Here is a 21,439-nt window from a genome sequence, read left to right as displayed (position 1 = left end):
ATTTTAAATTTTTAAAAAATAGTAGTGTCGAATTTGTGCTTTAATAACTTAAAAAAAATAAACATTACATTTACTTGTGGATTAAATTTTTTATTATTTAAATATTACTATTTTCAGGATTACTTATGACTTTTTGTATATTTTACATTATATCATTTTAATTATGATCACTCACCCTTGATTAGTTCAATCACCGGTCGGATTTTCACTTGATAAGCAAGTATTATTGACTACAGTCATGAAATGACAAGAGGCAAGGGATGGGAGGAGAATGGGGAACAGTTTGGTGAGGAAGTAGGTAGGAAAAGAGGGGGAGGAAGGTTTGGGGATGTTTGGAGATCATCCAAACTACATGTGTGGGCTGCGGATATATTTGGCAAAGAGATTTGGCTCCCTAACAAATATTGCAGCATTATTATAAATTTGAATTGAGTTTTGCGTCAAATTCTAAACATTAGAAGCAATATGCTGCAATTGTTTGGGAGACTATCAATAATTTGACACAACGTAAAAATAGTACCATTTTATTTTATTTTTTTTGCAATTTTCACTTTAAAAATTGAGATACAAAAGAACACAACACATTAAACAGACTACATATTCTGCCTCACACACACACCTAATAAAAAGGACTTATTTGATCTCAGTTGAGAGAGGTCCATACATTTCCTTTCTTTTTCAACCTCTCACCAGAAACAGAAATTCGGCAAAAGATCAGATGCAAGAAGCTCTACGTCAATTTGAGAATCGACCCAAAAAAAAGGAAGAGGGAAAAAAAAATGAAAATCATGCCGATCCATACAGAAATTTCTCATCTGATCCTTCTTCATCAACTTAATACCTGTAGTGAGGAGGCTTGTATGGTCCTTCAACCGGCACATTAATGTAGTCAGCTTGTTCTTTGGACAATTTGGTCAGTTTGGCTCCAAGCTTGCCAAGGTGAAGAGCAGCCACCTTCTCATCAAGATGCTTTGGCAAAACATAGACCTTCTTCTCATACTTACCGGTTGCCTTTTCCTTCCACAGCTCAAGCTGGGCAATCACCTGGTTTGTGAAGGAGCAAGACATCACAAAACTGGGGTGTCCCGTGGCACAACCCAAGTTCATCAAACGTCCTTCGGCCAACACAATGATGCCGGTGTTAGTCTCAGGGAAGACCCATCTGTCTGTCTGGGGCTTGATGGTAACGCGCTTCACGCCAGGGTATGTCTCAAGTCCAAGCATGTCAATTTCATTGTCAAAGTGACCAATGTTGCAAACAATGGCATTGTTCTTCATCTTCCTCATGTGATCAACCATGATGATATCCTTGTTGCCGGTGGTGGTGACAAAAATGTCAGCAACAGAAACAACATCCTCAAGGGTCAGAACTTGGAGACCTTCCATGAGAGCTTGAAGGGCACAAATGGGGTCAATCTCAGTCACAATCACACGAGCACCAGCCTGCTTCAAGGCAGCAGCACAGCCCTTGCCGACATCACCATAACCACACACGACGGCCACCTTCCCGGCAATCATAACATCTGTGGCTCTCATCAGTCCATCAGGGAGAGAGTGGCGGCAGCCGTACAAGTTATCAAACTGTTAAACAAACACAAAGCAAAGCAAACATTTATTTAATCGGTCACTGCTGGTACTGAAATCTCCAAGACTAGGATTTAATTATAACTAGATCCATCCATCATCTCACCATGGACCCAGAGGTAAGTCACAAGTACTCGCTTCCAATCAAAATGAAGATCAACGTGCAAATGAAAATAACCCAAGAATTTAATGCCCCACATCATAGACCTTAGCTTACACCTGACACATACCCTGCTCTGCTCTACTTACAGGACCGATATCAAACAGATCATAGATTCAAAATTCAATTGCTAAATTTACGCTTGGTTTTCCAAAAAGGCCCATCTAAAACTACAGAGCTTCTTAAAATTAGAAGCAGAACCGACACAAAACATAGGTCATGCGGTAGATCTAATACTCCACAAGTAGAAGAATTCTAGTCCCAAGTGTACGAAGGTTCAAACTCATTAGATCTGAACAACTGACTCTGAAGTCGACTTTTTAGCTGCTATAAAGTTGACAAAATTTCAAATCTGAAACAGATCTAAAACTAAACTATACATTGTAAGTGATAGTTACCTTGCTCTTGGTGACAGAGTCGTTGACATTGATGGCAGGGAACAACAGAGTTCCATTAGCCTGCATCTGATAGAGCCTCTTAACACCAGTGGTGGTCTCTTCAGAGACACCAACGAGTCTGCCCTTCATCTTGTGGTACCTCATGGGATCAGTCTTCAACCCATCCCTGATAATAGTGAGAACAATCTGGAACTCAGCATTGTCAGTAGAAGAGGGGTCTGGCAACTGACCAGTCTTAGCATAAACCTCTTCAGCTTTAACACCCTCATGGATCAAGAGGGTAGCGTCACCACCGTCGTCAACAATCAGATCGGGACCACCGCCTGGACCCCAGTCAAGGGCACGTTCGGTACACCACCAGTACTCCTGAAGAGTCTCCCCCTTCCAAGCGAAGACGGAGGCGCTGTCACGAGCGATGGCGGCGGCTGCGTGATCCTGAGTGGAGAAGATGTTGCAGGAGCACCAGCGAACTTCGGCTCCGAGAGCAGTTAGGGTTTCGATGAGGACGGCGGTTTGAATGGTCATGTGGAGGGAACCGGTGATTCTGGCGCCCTTGAATGGCTGGGAAGGGCCGAACTCAGCACGGCAAGCCATGAGACCGGGCATTTCGACCTCAGCGAGCTCGATCTCGAGGCGACCAAAGTCAGCCTGAGAAAGGTCCTTGACCTTGTACTCACGGCCACCGGTGGTTTTCTCGACGACCAAGGCCATGGCGGCTGCAACGGCGGCTAGAGGAGAATAAGAATTTCCCTGTGTGGGAACAGAGTAAGGGGAAGAGAAGTGAGAGGCGAAGAGCGAAGGTAACGGGTAGCGAGAGGGGGTATTAATAGGTTTGAAAGTTGAAATGGACGGTGGAGATTGAGCGTGGGGTTGGTGGATTTCTCAGATCTGATCTTAAAAATCTTTGTTCCGTAACGGGGATGCTTCTGGCAATTTCTTGTAATAAAAAACCCAAAGGTAAAAATATAATTTTAATTCTAATTTATTATCCTATTCTAAATTTATTACTCTCAAATTATCATTTTTTAAAATAATTATTTGTTTTTAAAAATTTAAAATTAATATACTAAATATTTTATCAACATTTACTATTTCAATATGAATAATTTTTATTAAACGAATGAAAGACATGAAAAAATATTTCATAAAATTAAGAAATTAAAATAAATTTTGTACATAATTAAAAGCTAAAAAATATTTTATAAGATCAAGACACTAAAATGAAACTTTATATAAAGTTAAAATACAATTTGTTCAAAACTAAAAATAATAAAATCTTTCAAAAAAAACAATTTTAATAACGGCTCTGGTTATTTCACCGTTGCCGTCGGTTCCCCCGAAGACCACAGAAACCAACCAAAATGTCACAGTGAGTGTGTGACCGGGAGGCGCTCCTAGCCTGTCTGTGGTCTACACGTCACCATGTCCAATAGGACGAGGGTCGGGGGGAAAGAAAGGAAAAAATAACTTTGTTTCATTTTATTAATTCTTTAAATATTTTATTAATTGAAAATTGAGTTAAATTCCTCGGGGGGATTGAGTAAAGTTATATGGAATAAACATATTTAAATACTGCAAATTGAAATGATCCAAACAGTAAAATAAATACTTATAAGAGTATGTTTTGAGAAAAAAGTTATGGTATTTAAATATTTATTGCTTCTAATCAATTTTATCCAACTTTTTATTAATATAATTTGTCAAATATTTTTATGAAAAGAAATGAAGGGAGTACATCTAGTACCTTAGAAGCATTTTTCAATAGCCCTAAGTATCATTCTAAGCAAATTTGTAGCTCATTCAACGTAACATTCTGAGTTTGTAATATGAGGTTTAGAGTTAATTAAACTTTTATTAGCAAGAAAAATTGAAATATTAAATTATTCGAATTGGAAGTTTGAGGCTTAAAAATACTAAAAATTATGGTTGAAGGTCATATCTTTAGGTTTTTTTGAGTAGTCTTGGAATTTGGATATTTTCAAGAGTCAAATAACCTGACATTTGAGTGATTCCTTTTGTATCAAAAAAATAGATATCTCAAGCTTTCGAAAGAGCCATAGTTCCTAATTTTTGGACATTCGTAGGGTTGGTTGTAAATTTTTTTGAAGTTGGACATTTTTTGTTCTGTGTCATTTACTGGAAGTCCGCTAGATGTTCTCTATAGCGAACAACACAGAGTATTAATATATCATTTACTAGATGTTTGCTAGGTGTTCGTTATAGTAAACAACACGAAGCGTTAACTGTGTCGTTCGTTAGACATTCGTTAGATGTAAGAGTGTACATGAGGCCTGCATGCCCAATATGTCCACCTGAGCCAGCGAAAAAGGCACCCAGCCCAACAAAAAGTTACCCAAACAAAAATGAGCATTTTCTGGTTGGGTTGATTCACGGGTAGGGCAGGGGCATAGGCAGGGTATGCTGCCCTACCCATTTGGCCCTACTCGAAAAAAGTGTATAATTATATATATTATAATATATAATATAATTTTCAGCAATTATCCCTTTCATTTTGACTAAAAAAATTAGGTTAAATTACAAAAAATAAAAGGAGCATAAAAATTATAATTATATAAAAGAACCAAATATCAAAATATAAGATTAAATACGCTAAATTGCTCCTAGTCAAATTTTCTTCTTTTCTTCTTACCTCCAATTTTTTTAAACAAAAAAAAAACTAAAACCATCTTTCAAATCTTATGCTTTCACATGATTATAAGAATCTGCCAACTATATGAATGAACTAAAGAATTAGCTTAGTTATTAAATGTTTTAATTATTAAATATTTTTTTACCTCCCATAAGAAATCAAAGGCTAAAGAACAAGGTTACATAAACCTTACATATACGAGCAATTGAGTCATTCGTGATAAATTTTTTTACTCTCACCTTGTCCCAAAGCATGATAATTGAATTTTTTTCGACATATGATATGGGCAAGGTGTCACTAAGTTGGGCAGGAAAGCCCGTATTGCCCAGCCTGCCCTTGCCTAGCTTAAAATAGTTAGGGTTTCTGCCAGGTAGGGACCGAGCAGCAGGTTGCATTTCTTTCAGACTGGGCATCGGGCAAGAGGCTTGCCCTACTCAACCCTACTCATGTGCAGCCCTAGTTAGATGTTCATTATAGCAAATGCATCGAAATTTGGTTTTTAAAATTAGATTCTCAGCTCGAAAATCATAAGGGAAGGAGAAAGGTTTCAGCTAGGCTCTACTAGAGCAAGGATTTTTAACCCATTGGAGGTGTTTTCAAGCTTCCTAACACTCAAGTAAGCTTTCTATACTTGATTTCTACCATTTTCTCTTTGATTTTCACATATTTGAATAGTTGGATCTTAAGGGTTCTTGAGGATTTTGAATTGGAGGAAACTTTAACTGATTAATTTGAGTTTAAACGGTTTATATGAGTTAGATTAAGTGTTTAATTGGTTTAAATTTCTTGAATTTGGAGTTTTGAAGATTTTTGAGCTTATGATTTATGATTTCTTGAGGTTTTTTATGTTTAATGATAATATGGAGATTGGAAATGAGTTTTGATAATTGGATTATGCTAATATAAGTTAGAATTACTGATTAATCAGTTTAAATTGTTGATAGAAATTGAATTGCTCAAATGGGTATTTTTGAGGTTGAAGCTTGGGTTCACAATCAGGGTTTTTGATTGAATTATATAAGTTGAGCTTAGTAGATGGTTTGGAGGGGTTATTTGAGCTGCTGGGACCTTAAGTTTAGTGTTGGATGGATTAATTTGTGGTTTTGGTGAGAATTGAGTACTTAAAAGGTTAGGATCTCTAATTACTATACATAGCAAATAGCTATGTTTTAATTTTGTGGTTGTTTGTGTTATGTTGTGTAGAGCTCTTGTGAGTTGTGGCTAGAATCCAGATTCTTGTGGTACATTCTTCTTATTGCTTCAGCAAGAGATAATCACTTTTCACTTATTATGTGTGTTGATGTGTGTTTGTGAGTAATTGTGAAAATGCATATTTATATATGATCTAAGGAATTACATAATGCTATTATTAATATGATCTTTTCTTATACTTGTCTTGTGGAAATTGTTTTACTTGAAATGAAAAAGTATGATTTGGGATTTGAACTTATATGGATATGTACTTTATAAGTGAAGTGCTTTGTGGTTATTTTATAAAATCCCACTCTTTTCAATATTGCAAATGGTTAAAATGGTTGGTTTTGGTTGTTGATGGAGTTAGTTATCCTACTACGTGATAAGGCCCCCATTAGTGTACAATGATCGGCTCACTCTCTGTCCTACTGGTTCAATGAGAGACGGTCTCACTAGTTCAATGAGGAGCTAAAATACCTTGTCATTATATTTCAAGGGAAGATCCATGGTCCAATTGTGTGTTCTAGGATTTTGGCTGATCCTCATCACATGACTAGTGAGCTTTCAAGTGGCCAGTAACATGGATAAATAATGGATTGATGGGAGGCATTGGGTGATTTCTACTGCTTGAGTTATGGATAATGATGAATTGATATTTATATGATTATTATCTTAATTGCTCCCCTTAGCACCTCATATGCACATGTTAATATGCATGATGAGTTGAAACATTAGTTACTGAGACTAAGCGAGTTCAACTTATCCTATTCCGACCATCCCGTCCTGGTCTTGATCAATTTGGGACGGGACGGGAGGGACAAAAAAATTTTTGAGATGGAATCACTATGAGATGGGATAGAACAATATCCGTAACGGGATGAACGTGGGACAGTGTCATCTCGTCCACAGTTATTTTAAAAAAAATTATATGTTCATAATTATTATTGAACTATTCAATTCACTTATTAATAATAATTATTTTTATAGTGATTTTCAACTCTTAAGTTGCACTGTTATCTCAACAAAATCTCATTCCTTAATAAAATAATTCATAAAACCATTGTACAATATTTCTTTTACAGTTTTGTTTTTTATAGTATTATTTTTATACCTTTTTCACATTATATAATTGAGCTTGCTAAATAATATTTTTTAGGCTAATATATATATATATATATATATATTTAATCCTTTAATTTTATATAGGGTCTCAATTTGATCTCTTAGCTTCAAAAAGTATACTTGTAGTCCTTTAATCCTAAAATTGTTAACAAAGAATGATAACATTGAGATCTTAAATATTGATAAAATATTTTAAAATGCTAACATATTAAGTTTTTTTTTCCAAAACAACGATGATTGTTACAAAAAATATCATTTAAGTCTAATAGTTTTAGGGTTAAAGGACCAAAAATATACTTTTAAAAGTTAATGGACTTATTTGAAACCTTATACAAAGTTAAAGAATCATATGTATACTATAGACTAATTTGAAATCTTGTACAAAGTTAAAGAATCAGATGTATATTATGGACTAATTTGAAACCTTGTGCAAAGTTAAAGAATTAGATGTATACTTTAGTGTTTTTTTTTATAATAATGTTTTTATCTTTAGAAGTCCAATGAAAAACAAATATTATAACATAAAAAAATTTATACCTAAAATTATAATTTTTTTTATTTTAGAAAAGCGGAATGGGACATGCTATGAAAGTCTCGGGATGGGACAAGACATAAGATGAAAATCCCATCATGTCCCTAGTCACCGGAGCCCGTCCATCCTATGAACAGCCCTAACTGAAATGGTTGTCTCACCCCATTGTTTTCAATGTTCTCAAATGAAGGTTCTAGTGTTGGCAATTCAGGAAAGGCTCTAAAGGCATTGAATGCTGTGACTTATTGTATAGCCTCCCTCCATTTTGTTATGTGTTGACATATTGTATATTATCACTTAGGGCTCATTAACTATGATTTGTAACTAAATACTTTTGATTAACTATTTTACTTGTGAGAATGTTGATAGAAGGTCGAAGATGTCTAGGATTATTGCATGCGATATTTTTGTTTTAAATTGTTGGCTTTTGAACATCAGTGCTCCATAGTTGATCTTGATAATATTGACATGTTTGAAAGCATGAGTTTATGATTGGGCTTGTAGTTAAATATTATTTTTAGACTTCAAAAGCCTAAGGCCTAAAAATATGAATTTCTTATTATAGTTATATCTAGTCAACCAGGAGCATGTTTTAATTCTAACACCATGTTAGTTAGGCGGAGTCTATCGAAATATAGGATGCTTGTGATATAAGTCAATTTCTTTTAACTACGGTAGAAGTTTTCATGATTTCAAGGTTTATTTTTTCCTATCATGGTTAACTTTCTTTTAAAATGGTTTTAATTAATCTAAAGTAAATTTTAGAAGAACAGTCATTATATTCAACACCCTAAAATATATTTGGTATAATTTTGTCTTTAAATATTTTTTTGATCAGCAACAATGATCCTAAACTTATCATATAAAGATAAGCCATAAATTTAAAATTATGAAGTATGACATTTATTTGAAATAAAAAAAAAGTTAATTTCGTAATTGAAGGTGATTTAATGTGAAGAGAGAGGAAAAGAATGGGATAAAATTAATCACTCCATGAACAAGTTCTTGACAATTCTAAAATTATTCTTGACATGAAGGATTTTAAATATACCATTTTAGTAAAAACATTTTTTTAATACAATGAGTAAATACATTTTACTGTATAGATTTGGGTAATTTGTTTTTACAGTTTTTAGCATATGGGTAAATTTGTCATTTAACGTTGGCACGAAGAGAAATTGTCATTTAAACATTGGCACGAAAAGAAATTGTCATTTAACATTGTTAAACTTGTTTCCTTTGTTTCCTATTTTAGAAAGACCTTGTTTTGGCTCTTACAATGGAATTTCAGTGTATTATTCTCTATTCATGCCTAATAATTGTACTATGTTAATTAGTGATGTCAGATTTGAGCTACAAGTATGCAATTTTGATGATGTTAGTTCATAATATTTATATTGAAATATTAAAAAACGAAAATGACAAATAAAGACCCTTAAATTGCCAAAATTACAAGGAAATCACCTAAATAAGCCAAGTTACCATGAGGGACCCGGTCCCATATTGCAAATATGAAATCTTAGCAAAATGTCTGAAATGCCCCTCAGGCAAATGACAAGTTGACTATAAAAAATGACAAGTTCACTTTAGCGAATAATAATTTCAGTAGGCCAAATCACGACTTGATTGAGAGTATGTCAAATAATAAGTTAACTATGAGAAATAACAAGTTCATTTTAGAGAATGACAACTTCAGTAGACCAAATTACAATTTGACTGAGGGATATTTTAGACATTTCACCAAGATTTCATATTTGGAATATGGGACTGGGTCCCTCATAGTAATTTGGCTTATTCAGGTGATCTTCTTGTAATTTTGGTAATTTAGAAGTTTTTATTTGTGATTTTCTCTATTAAAAAGGAATTTGCGGAAAGAGGCAAAAATATAGCCTCTCTATTTTTTATTTTTATAAAACACCTAAATATTATCACCGAAATTAAAAATAAAATTATTCTATTTAAAAATTAAATAGGTTTTCAATTTTATTCTTATTTAATTCAAATCTATATGACGTAACTTTAGGAAAAAAATAATCGGCATTGAATAAGAACAATATAAGAAAGAGGTAATAAATATGTCATATCAAATCTTATTAAAAAAATTTAAGAAAAATTCCTATTTAGATGCCTTATAAGAGAATTGGAGGGAGCATATACTCTTCTTTGTTTCATAATCTCACTAATTGGATGTGATACGATATACTAATATGATCGGTGGATTAATTGACATTTAAAATGATAAGGTTTGACAATTCTAGATGTCAAAATCAAATCCTCTCTTTTTGTGATCTACCAATCAAATGGTAAAACAAGTCACAAATGATATTCCAACGCAAAATAAAATTTTAGTTTTGTCTACGGTATTGAAATTCAATTCAGGTCGCCCAGTTAGATTAGTAAAATAGTGAATCAATCTTCTGTTTACTCCAATAAAAAGTTTGGGAATGATCAATGGGGTCAGATTTTATATTCACCCATTAAACCTTAAAATAATATTGTTTTAGGTTTAAAAAATAGCTTTTTTGCCATATTTATATTTTAGAAATGTAATTTTCTTAGATTATGTGTGATTTATATACGAGTGATCAATTTATTTGTGGGTTAATGCTTTTTAAAATATTACCCCTTTTAGAGTTTTATGATTGTTAAAAAAAACTGCCGCGATCTCTTTTAGAATTATGTCCTAAATTTCATTTTTGAAAAGGATTGAATTCTTTGTGAATGTTTGGCTTGCACATATGTAGCATCTTTCTTTAAAAATGTGTTTTTTTTCCCAAGTACTTTGCTATTATCAAAAGATTGTGCTTGAGAAGAAATTGGCCATTGGGTCTACATTTTCCCTTTTACTAAATAATTGGGAGAATTCTATTATTAACCTTGTTAGAAAGACTAGCAAATGAGGACTCGAAATGTGAATGTATCAATTGAAAACCAAGGTCCTTCTAAGTAGAGAGAGAGACAGAGAATAAAACTCTTAAATCTTAATCCTCAGCATTTTATCTAGCTTACATTTGGTCCCTACTCGTGTTCCTACCACTTTATCTATTCAAGTTATTTTTACTGCACTTCACAAGTTCTATCTAGTTCAAATTAAGGTCCCCTTATAATGTTGGGACCATTTGTGCTTGATAAAAGTAAAAATTGGCATTGCAAGGGAGGGAGCATTCTCCATTTTTACTTCATAACAAACATTATACTCTTACTGAAATAAATCCTATGCCAGTTACAAAATATATTAACTTCATTTCCCATTTCATCAAAAATTTTTTCTCTCCTGAGTGGGAGTTCTCTCTCTCCATGTGAGAGGTCGTTACGACGGTTATCATCGATTTTGTTGCGGATCTGCTCTTCCACCGTGCATTGCGGTGGCTAGAGACAGTTACGGAGTGATCTTCGTCGCCCACTGCGGCGGAGAGTAAAAAGAGTGGTTTCTCTGTTATGCATTGTAACAAAGAAACATTGTGAGATTTACGGAAGTTCTTTTGGAGGGACGGTGAGTGCTACAGATGGAGGCTGGTGAGAAGTGTGAAGTTGGATGTTCGAGTAGAAAACCTGGTGGATTGGAAGTTGAGTTGATATGGAGAAAGAATGAAGAATGTAGATACGCTGGAGGTGCGCTTGTTGGTAGAATTATGGCAGAGAAGGCTCTTGATCCAGCGACTACTATGCAAATGATTCGTAAAGGTTGGAATCTACTGAAACACGAAGATCTGGAAATTGCTGAAATAGATCGAAAGGCCTTTACGTTTGAATTTCGCAGGAAAGAGGATTATGACAGAGTATTAAGGGGAAGGCCGTAGTCGATTAACGGTTTGTTATTAAACATACAGAGGTGGGACGATGAGATGATCGTTAGAGAGGTAAACTTTGATTACTGTCCTTTTTGTATTCAATTTCACGATCCTCCACCTGTTGCGATGGACATTGATAATGCGGTGAAGTTAGGAGGTTTGATTGGAGAAGTTCTCTTGGTAGAGGATCCAAGAAGTGACGGTCTATTAAGTAGAAGTTTTCTTCAAGCCAGAGTCCTTGTTGATTTGAGGAAACCTTTAGTGACTGGAATGTGGTCTCTGAGGAAAGGCAGGGATCCTATTTGGACCAAGGCTCGTTACGAAAGGTTGCAGAACTTCTGCTTTGCGTGTGGCAGAGTTGGACATGATATGAGAACTTGCGGTCATACTATTGAAAAGGAAGAGGGAGCTCCAGCTGAGTATAGTTCTTGGTTAGGTACTCAAGCTGCTCGTCGCATTAATGAGGCAATTTGAGTTTGCAAGACTGACTGGGAGGAAGCTGATGGTATCAAGAAATACTCTGACAAATTGAAAAAAGAGTATCCAAAATTGACCAGAATAATTAAATCGGTGACAGAGGAAAAAATCAACATTGATGAGGCTGTTAATTCTGATTGTCAGGAGGTGCATAAGGTAGAGTATATTTCAAGTAAGATTGAGGAAGCCTCTGAATCCATGAAGAAGGTGCTACCACCAATTGAAGCGAGAGATTCCACTGTGTTGAACAATGAGAATACAGTAGGTAAGGAAAACTGTAGTGCACTGAAGGAAGAAAGAAGGCTAAGGAAGCGAAGTATTGCTAATGTTGTTCTGCAAGAGAATTGCTCTCTAGAAGCTGTGAAAGAAGATCTCTCAAAAGCGCTGGTCATGTTTGGGAATACTTCTCCTATATCTGAGGTGACACGTGGATTAAAAAAATTTGGATTGAAAAAGAAAAATGAGGAAGATGAGGAGGTAATTAATGTGAAGAGAAGAAAACTATGTGTTGAGGAACTTCCAGATTTACCTAGTAAACTTAAGATTTCTGGTCAGAAAAAGGAAACAAGGAGGAGCCTTCGTTTTATCAAAAAGAAATCTAGGCAAGGGAAAAGATATGAAGCAAATCCATTCCTGGTGAACGATTGTGATTCCCAAGTAATTGTGAGGGAAGCTGACTTGGTTCCTGTTGAAGGCTTTGGTGACTGGCCATAATCAGTCACCCAAGGAACAATGACCTTCATCTTTTGGAACTGCCAGGGATTTGGTGCGACCTTGGCAGTGAAAAACCTAAAGGAAGCTTGTAAAAAACATAGACCTTCTTTAGTGGTTTTAATGGAAACTACGAAGCATCAGAGTTACATGATGAAAATAAGGAGGAAAATGGGATTTCAGAATGAACTTTATGTAGACCCAAGAGGAAGAAGTGGTGGCCTGGCGGTATGGTGGAAGGAAGAACTTAGCTTCAATTTGATCTCATGCTGTCAAAATATTATTCATGCCAATATTTTCTGTTCAAATGAGGAAGTACCTGAATATCTCACACTAGTGTATGGTCCCCCTAAAGAAGCAGGAAGAAGTAGAGTCTGGGAGAGGATGAAGAGAATGGCTGGTTCAATTAATGGGTCCTGGTTATGTGGTGGAGACTTCAATGAAATCCTAAATCAAAATGAAAAGATGGGAGGTAATCCTAAGGCTGCTCGAAAAATCCTGAGATTCGATAAGATGATTAGTGACTGTGAATTTATGGATCTAGAGTTTCAAGGGCCCAGATTTACATGGGCAAATGGCAGACAGGGAGAGGCCCACATTAAGGAAAGAATTGATAGGGTCTTTGGAAATAGAGAAATGAGGGAAAAGTTTCCAAAAGCAATTGTGTTTCACTGGGAACCTGTGGGGTCAGATCATCATCTTCTGGTGGTTGACTTCCATTATCAGCAGAATAGAAGTCCCAAACTTTTCAGATTTGAACCTTATTCGTGTGAGCATGAGGAGTTTGGAGGGGTAGTTCAAAGAAGTTGGGATCACAAAGTTCACCATACTGAGTTTGCCTTAGAAGAGCTTGCTCTAAAATTGAAAAATTGCAGCAAAGATATGAAGAAGTGGAGTAGAAGAGTTTTTCCTAATAATATAAAAAGAATTGAGAGTTTGATGGGAAAACTAGAAGCTCATAATGAGCAAATCCTAACTAAAGAGGTCCTACGGCAAAAAGAGGCAATCATTGGGGAACTAGAGGAAGTCTGAAAACTGGAAGAGAAATATTGGCGTCAAAGGTCTCGGGTGAAATGGCTGAGAGAAGGAGATGGAAACACTAAGTTCTTCCACCTCACCAATGTGCAACACAGAGCCAGAAATAAGATCTTAAGGATGAAGAACGATGTAGGCAGATGGTTGGAGGATCAGAATGCCATAGCAGATGAATTTACTCGTTATTACAGAGGCTTATTCTCGGAGTCTAGTAATAGAGACATGTCTGAGGCTCTCGAGTATGTGGAATGTATGGTTACTGACTTTGAAAATCTAAGTCTGATGAGGAATGTAACTAGAGAAGAGGTAAAGCAAGCCTGTTTTCATATGGGGGGAAGAAAGGCTCCAGGACCTGATGGTTATATTGGGCAATTCTATCATTGCTCATGGGAAGTAATTAGAGAGAAGGTGTTTGAAACTGTAAAAAATTGCATTGAAAATGGTGAACTAATTGACTCCGTGAACTTTACAGACTTGGTTATGATACCTAAAGTTAAGAAACCTGAAGTAGTGGCACAGTATCGGCTTATAAGCCTGTGTAATTACTGTTATAAGGTACTTTCGAAAGTTCTAACTAATAGAATGAAATTTTTGATGCCAAAGATCATCTCAGAGAATTAGTGTGCCTTTGTGGAAGGAAGAATGATTCATGATAACATCATTCTAGCTCATGAAGCTTTTCACTACTTGAAAAGAAACAAGAATTCCTCCAGGTTTGAATTTGCCTTGAAAATGGATATGAGTAAAGCCTATGACAGAATTGAATGGGACTTTCTTGAAGCTGTAATGTTGAAGTTGGGCTTTGATGTGAGATGGGTAAATTGTGTTTTGAACTGTGTTAGAATAGTAAAATACTCTATCATGCTCTCAGGAAAAAGGATTGCAGAGGTAATTCCTGGAAGGGGTGTGAGACAAGGTGACCCCTTATCACCTTATCTCTTTATCATGGTTGCAGATGTACTATCTAATATGATCCGAAAAATGTGAAAAGTGGAGTGTTGGAGGGTATTAATATGAATCGGTCTTGTCCAACTCTGTCACATTGGTTATTTGCAGATGATTCTTTGTTCTTTATGAAGGCATCAAAAAAGAATTGCAGACAGTTGAAGGAAATTTTTGCTGTTTATGGAAAAGCATTAAGCCAGTTGGTTAATCTAGAAAAATCTGGCATTTTCTTTTCTGCGAACACTGATGAAACCAGAAGAAATCGAGTTTGTGAGTGGATGGGGATTAAAGAAACAAGCGATCCGGGTAAATACCTTGGTCTTCCTGTTATCTGGGGCAGATTAAAAGCTGAATCACTTGCTTTTATCAGAGAGAAAATGATAAAGAAGATTCAAGGGTGGAAGCAAAAATTCCTCACTCAAGCTGGAAAAGAAGTGTTGATAAAAGCTGTGGCTAATGCAGTTCTTGTCTACCCAATGACTTGTTTTAAAATGCCTTTGAAGACCTGTAAGGAATTTGATGGTCTAATTTCAAAATTCTGGGGGGGGGGGAAGGGGTATGAAGGTGATGGCATCCATTAGAAAGCTTGGAATGTGCTAACCAAGCAAAAAAAGATGGGAGGAGTAGGCTTTAGAGATTTTGCTGACTTTAACTTAGCTATGCTTGCTAAGACCGCTTGGAGAGTTATTCAAAGCCCAGATGCTTTGTGGGTTAGAATGTTGAAGGGCCTTTACTTTCCAAGATCTGATTTTCTGAAGGCCATCAAGGGAGGGAGAGCCTTTTGGGGCTGGTCAAGCATCTTAGAAGGAAGAGATCTGCTAAAACAAAATATCAGCTGGAGGATTGGGGACGGCAGGAGAGTGAAGGTATGGGAGGACTAGTGGGTTGGTGAAGGTGCGCTTATGGATTCTGTGAACAGCGACTCTACCAATTCTGAGGTACTTGTTTGTGATCTCTTGGAAAATGGTCTGTGGAAAGAAGATTTACTTCTAGAAATGTTTGGCACTGACATAGCTAAAGATATCATACGAATTCCTGTCTCTAGAAGTGGAAAAGGAGATAGACTGATTTGGAGAGGGAATAGAAATGGTGAATACTCAGTTAAAGCTAGATATAACTACCTAAAGAATGGAAAAAGTGAACCCACAAGATTGAGGCCCGAGACATCCTATATGATAGCTGATGGTATATGGAATGAGATCTGGAGTTTGAAGGTGCCCCCCTAAAATTCAGCATTTCATTTGGAGAGCTGTAAATGGAAGCCTGGCCACTGGAGAAAGTTTGTTCAAAAAGAAATGCTGCAAGGACCCTGTGTGCAGAGTTTGTGGCAGAAGTGACGAGAAAATTGAGCACTGCCTGCTGCTTTGTGATTGGGTTAAAAAGATCTGGTTTGGCTCCCCATTGGAATTGTGCTGAATGAGAGAGGCATTTCCAGATTTGATGACTGGTTCTGGAAGATGAGTGGTGAAGGAAGGAAAGGTAATGATTTTCAAAAAGCTTTGCTTGCTTCAATCTGTTGGAGTATTTGGAAAGAAAGGTGCAGTGTTATTTTCCAGGACATTGAGTTGCAACCAGGAAGAGTCCTACAAAATGCTATTACTTTAGTGAATGAGTTTTGGGTACCCAGGGGATGGATGAGGGAGAAGGATGTTGACTTTCCTAAGGGGGAGAGGTGTGTTTGGAAGGCCCCTGAGCAAGATATCACTAAGGTGAACATTGATGGCTCCTTCCGGAGCAAGACTGGAAAAGCTGGAATTGGAGTGATTTTTAGAAACCATTTTGGTGAAGTGAGGAACTTATACGCTGACGAGGTGAAGGCCTCATCTGCATTTATGGCTGAGGCTCTTGTTGCCAGGAAGGCTTTAGACTTGATAAAGCTGAGTGGCAGTGGTAAATTTCTAATTGAGACCGATTGTGAAGCTCTTTTCAAGGCTGTGAAGTGTGATTCAAGTGGTTGTTGTGAATGGCAGTCTCAAATTGTAGTGGAGGACATTGTGATGAGTCTGAGATCTGTATCAGATGTGTCTTTTGGTCTAGTTTCTAGATCATGCAACAAGGCTACAGATTGGTTGGCAGCTTCGGGCTCAAAGGGGGTGTGTTTTGAAGGTTGTCTTGATCAACCTCCACCCTCTATTGCCAAGCTTTTGTCTGATGATAGGTCTCAGCGCATTGCTGATGTTGGTGCTGGTTTTTGTCAAGTGAGGACTGGCGTTGGTTAATTTCTTGTATGCTTTCTTCTTCTCGCTGTTGGTGTTTCCTTATTGTTTTTTTGTTCTGTTTCTCGCTTTTATTAGGTTGTACTCTAGGTGTTCCTTTGCTTCTGTTCTTGCTTTTTATAGGTTGTATCCCAGGTTATTGTTTTGTTTTCTTTCTTTTTTTGGCTTCGGCTATTGGTGGCTTGTATCTTGTTTTTTGGTTATTAATAAAATGGACTACTGTTTTCTGGTCAAAAAAAATTTCCCATTTCATCATATATCAACTTTCCAAATACTCTCTTCCATCTTTAATATAAGAGTTAGTCGACTAATTAGAATAGATTAAAAAAATAAGTTAATTTAGTTATTTATAATAAATAGGTGTTGTCTTCCTTAAAATACTCTTGCTAATCATATGTATTAGCTAGAATTACCATTTGATAAACTTTAAAATATACAAGTACTGCAAGGACTACATTGAAAAAAATAGATAAATGTAAGAGACAAAATGAATTAAGGTCTTATATTTATAACCAAATTAAATGTCAAATTAGCTCTTATATTAAGAATTGAAGATAGCATATATTTAAAAAAAAAAAACAACCTGACACATGTCATTATTAATGTTGCTATCCTAATTTTGAACTTTGTTTCCTCTTCCTTACCTCACTTTCATTCTTCTCACATCTACCTTTCAACTTCCTCACTTCACTGTGTATTGCATCAAGCTCTTCACAAAACCTCTAACCATCATTTTCTCTTGCAAGCAGGATATTCTAATCATACAGTTTGTCAATATGATCAAGTAGTTCCTTTATCATAACACTTGCACTCACATCAAAGCTACCATTGTGCTAAGTGAAATAGCCACAACCCCCATCCTATCGAAGTTCATCACTAGCGTTAAAAATTAACACCCCGACAACATCAATTTGTCCTAATGTTAACAATGTTACCCGGTAGTAGTTTATGTAGCCATAAAACCTCCTTGTTCATCGGATTGCCAACAACCCATGATGGCAGTATCTCCTTGAACCATCGTAATTGTTTCGTGATTGGATTGCCTCGTCAAAGCCACCCTTCTACATCCTTGTCATCAAATTAAACATAAGGACGACACCATCAACCTTGCTCTCAACAAGTGCCCTTCTCACGACAACGAGGGATCTGAGGGAAATCAAACCAGCCGCTATCATAAATTCATAATCCTGGGAATTCCACAGCTTATAAACCCACATGATGATGCTTGGAGGGTCGCTAGGGGGTAGGTCCAATAGTTTTGAGTAAGATCTTCGGACCATTTTTCTGGGGAAAAAAAAACCCACAAAAGCTACGTCATGCACTAAACTAACAAATAAATCTGTCCTTCAAGATAACTCCTGAAAAAAGAGATTTTGACGTGTGGGCCAGAATTGGTCTTGAATTGAAAAAATGAGAAACTACATAACTTGAAATGGGTGGAGGAGGTAATTAATTTCTAATGAACAGAAAGGAGAGAAACCAAACAATTTGCTAGAAATTGTCGTTGTCAGGTAGAAGTAGAAAACTATAGAGTTCACGGTATAGGGACAAGGAAGGAAGGAAGGAGAAACCAAAAAAAAATCCAAAACAAGAAGAACCTATGTTAATTGATAAATGTCAGAGAAGAAAATGCAGGCGGTTAGGCTAGAGGTAATTTAGTCTTTTTTGAATTTATGTTATAGTAATTGCTCCTTCCAGATAATAACAATTTTGATGATTCTTTAATTTCTGATAAATATTATTTTATTAGGCCCTTCGCTCTAATTTTCTAGTTTTAAATTGTCTATATTAACAAAAACAAGAAGAAGGAGATATCAATCGATGGAATTCCCAGACTCGTTTATCCCCTATTAACTAATAAGGCTCCTATCATGTGATGCCAAATGCACCAAAAGACAGTTTCGTTGGTTGGTTGGATACAATAATGTTTTTATGAGATATGCAGAGTGGTGCCACTTGGCTACAAGTGCGTGGTTGGTGAGACTGAAAATATCCAATTTCATCGTGTTGCATTATTTATTGGGACAAATTAATTCTATATTTATGAACTCCTTCCGTGTTTTTTTTTTCCATAAATAACTTTGGACTTTATCACCTAAACTAAAAAATTAGTTAAAAATAATAAATAAATAGAAAGTAAAAATTCTTTCTCCAAAATACCCTTATTTATGGGAGAGAGTGAGAGTATAAAAATAAGAATGAGAAAATTATTATGATAAAGAGAATTATAAAAAAGAGAATGTTGATGGAGAAAGATGGTGATTTGAGAAATGAGATAATAAATATATTGAGTATAAAAATAAATAATTAATGGGGGCAAAAGAGGATAAAAATTTAAGATAACTTATCAATAGTGGTTATAGCCCATTTAGTTGGATTACAAGAAAAAAGATTACATGTAATCTTAATGCAAATGACTGATTCAGATATTTGGTTAAACCTATGTAATGTTAAAAAGATTATATTTTGTAATCCCTATTTCCTTAAATGGCTGTATTCAGATTATATAGCTATACCATATAAATAAGGATTACAACATGATAAAATTACACTATTGTCCTTAAAATAAAGTAAGAAGCCATCAACCCTTCTTTCTCCCCACCCATCCACCACTTGCCAACAAATCTACTCCATAGCCACCGATAGTTAGCAACAACCATCAATTTCCCTGTATGCTTCACCTCCGCATTGTTGTCACCACCATCAAACTCCTCCATGCTCATTTGAACTCCTTCTAATCATCAGCATCGTCTCCAAAATTCCAGTTACTTCGCAGATCTACCTCCCCCATCGATTTCCCTTAAACAACGGCCTCTACCTCCTTTGCCTTTATAATTTCACTTTTTGTATATATGAATCCAAGTATGTCTTGTTAATTTGAATCCTAATTCATTTTTGCAAATTTGATACCTCTTCCACCTAATGATTTCACAAGTCTTCTTTTTTTTTTGGTGAACAACTTTGTTTTTGTTTTGAAGGATTATTTTTTTGAAAATTTATTATGGTGACTGATGTGGATGGAAGAGGAGGAAGAAGGCGTTGAATTGGAAGGGGACAATAAGAAAAAAAGATGAGGATATCTCAGTCCTTTTCATTTTTATGATTATTAAATTTAATATAAAAATTATTATTCTTTTTAACATTACCAAGTTGAACCAAACAAACTCATTGTAATCTTCTTTGCATTACATTACATTTCCTGTTATTACATTACATTTCATTACCTATGATTTGATGAACCAAACAGCCCCTATATTTAGAGAGGGGGTGATCATATTTGTTGCTTATAAAAAGAGACAGAGGGAATAATATTTATAAAAAGGAGAGGAAAGTACGTATAACACTAACATCTTGTTTTTCATTTTTATAAGGGTAATATTGTAACTTTATTCCTGAGCTTTAGGTGTAATTTTGGACGTAATTTTACCCATCAGGAGTAAAAATGGTAAAATTGCATTAAAAAAATCATTTTATGGTATTTTATATCACCTCTCATTTTAAATATAAAAGTTAATTAGAGATTTAATTTAATCATAAATATAAAAACTCCAATTTATTTTGTTTTTCATATTTATTCATGTTTAATTTCTCCAAAGTAGTCCATGGTGATTGTATATGTTAAAGGGTTTTTATTCTAATACACATGATTAACATGTGTATTTTAGAAAAGATAACAAATATTTATTACAAATATATAACTTAACTAATTTTTTTTAATATAAGTACTGTCTCCAATCTTAATATAAACAGTTTAATGTCAAACCATTGGATATTAGGTGTAGTGTGTGTATATATATATATATATATATATAAACACAAACACTGATTTTTTCCAAACACATTGAATGATCAATGAACTATCAAATGAACCATCAAAGCACAAAATAAATAAAAAATACCCTTTTTGCAGGGTAAAAATATAAATAAAGATAAACTTCCTTCGGTCCTATTTATAGGCACTTATTAATAACTCATCTTAAATTAAAATAGTTACTCTTTTTAAGATTGTCATTGATGATGTTAAGTCATTGTTTCTGAAGAGTTAGCAGGTCTACTTAGGCATGCCTATAGGGAAAATCTTCTTATGGCTAATTACGTTTTTTGATTAGCTATTGATAGCAATTTTTGCATATTTGATCACCTAATACCTCAGCTCTATCAGATGGAGCGTGATGAAATAAACTTGACTTGATACATTTTGGGTTATTTTTGTGAATGAATATATTACAGTTTTTACATAAAAAGGTACGTTAAAATTAGTTTTTTTTATTTTTAAGATATTAAAATTATCTTTAATAAAAAGCCATTAGTAAGAAGAGTGTGTTTAATTAATTAAAAAGTTCTAGAGTTGGTCAAGGATGCGAGATAAAAAAAAATTATTACTTTAGCAAAACACATTATATTGAGAGACATGTTAGATTGCATATGGTAAAGATTACAAGGAGTGAAGCCAGTAGTATATTTTATTCTTGATATAAGAGCTAGATAATAAATTTATGGATATTAAAAAAAATTAAATAAGTTAGTTATTGGTAATAAATGGATAGCATAATTTCTAAAATATCTTTATTAACTATGTGCATAAGAACTATCCATTAATGAAAACCAATGACCACATGAATTA

General features: G+C 35.1%; 1 protein-coding gene across 1 annotated transcript; it reads right to left on the bottom strand.

The window, feature by feature from the left end:
* Positions 1 to 512: 512 nt before the first annotated feature.
* LOC114748614 (adenosylhomocysteinase) lies at positions 513 to 2,943 on the bottom strand. Its single transcript, XM_028937052.1, has 2 exons — positions 2,143 to 2,943; positions 513 to 1,581 (listed from the first exon to the last, which is right to left on the bottom strand). The coding sequence occupies exons 1-2, from the start codon at positions 2,851 to 2,853 to the stop codon at positions 835 to 837; spliced, it is 1,458 nt and encodes a 485-aa protein (XP_028792885.1). The 5' UTR covers positions 2,854 to 2,943; the 3' UTR covers positions 513 to 834.
* Positions 2,944 to 21,439: the final 18,496 nt, after the last annotated feature.

Source organism: Neltuma alba, unplaced genomic scaffold, assembly GCF_004799145.2.
Source record: "Neltuma alba isolate B1F8T4 unplaced genomic scaffold, ASM479914v2 tig00005764_pilon, whole genome shotgun sequence".
Taxonomy (NCBI): Eukaryota; Viridiplantae; Streptophyta; class Magnoliopsida; order Fabales; family Fabaceae; genus Neltuma; species Neltuma alba.
This window is presented reverse-complemented; position numbering and strand designations above follow the sequence as displayed.

Bases quoted from the DNA above. Each gene is read 5' to 3' on its own strand.
- LOC114748614 (XM_028937052.1), bottom strand. From the start codon at position 2,853: ATGGCCTTGGTCGTCGAGAAAACCACCGGTGGCCGTGAGTACAAGGTC. The intron at 1,582-2,142 runs GTAACTATCACT...TTTGTTTAACAG, and splicing joins ACTCTGTCACCAAGAGCAAG to TTTGATAACTTGTACGGCTG.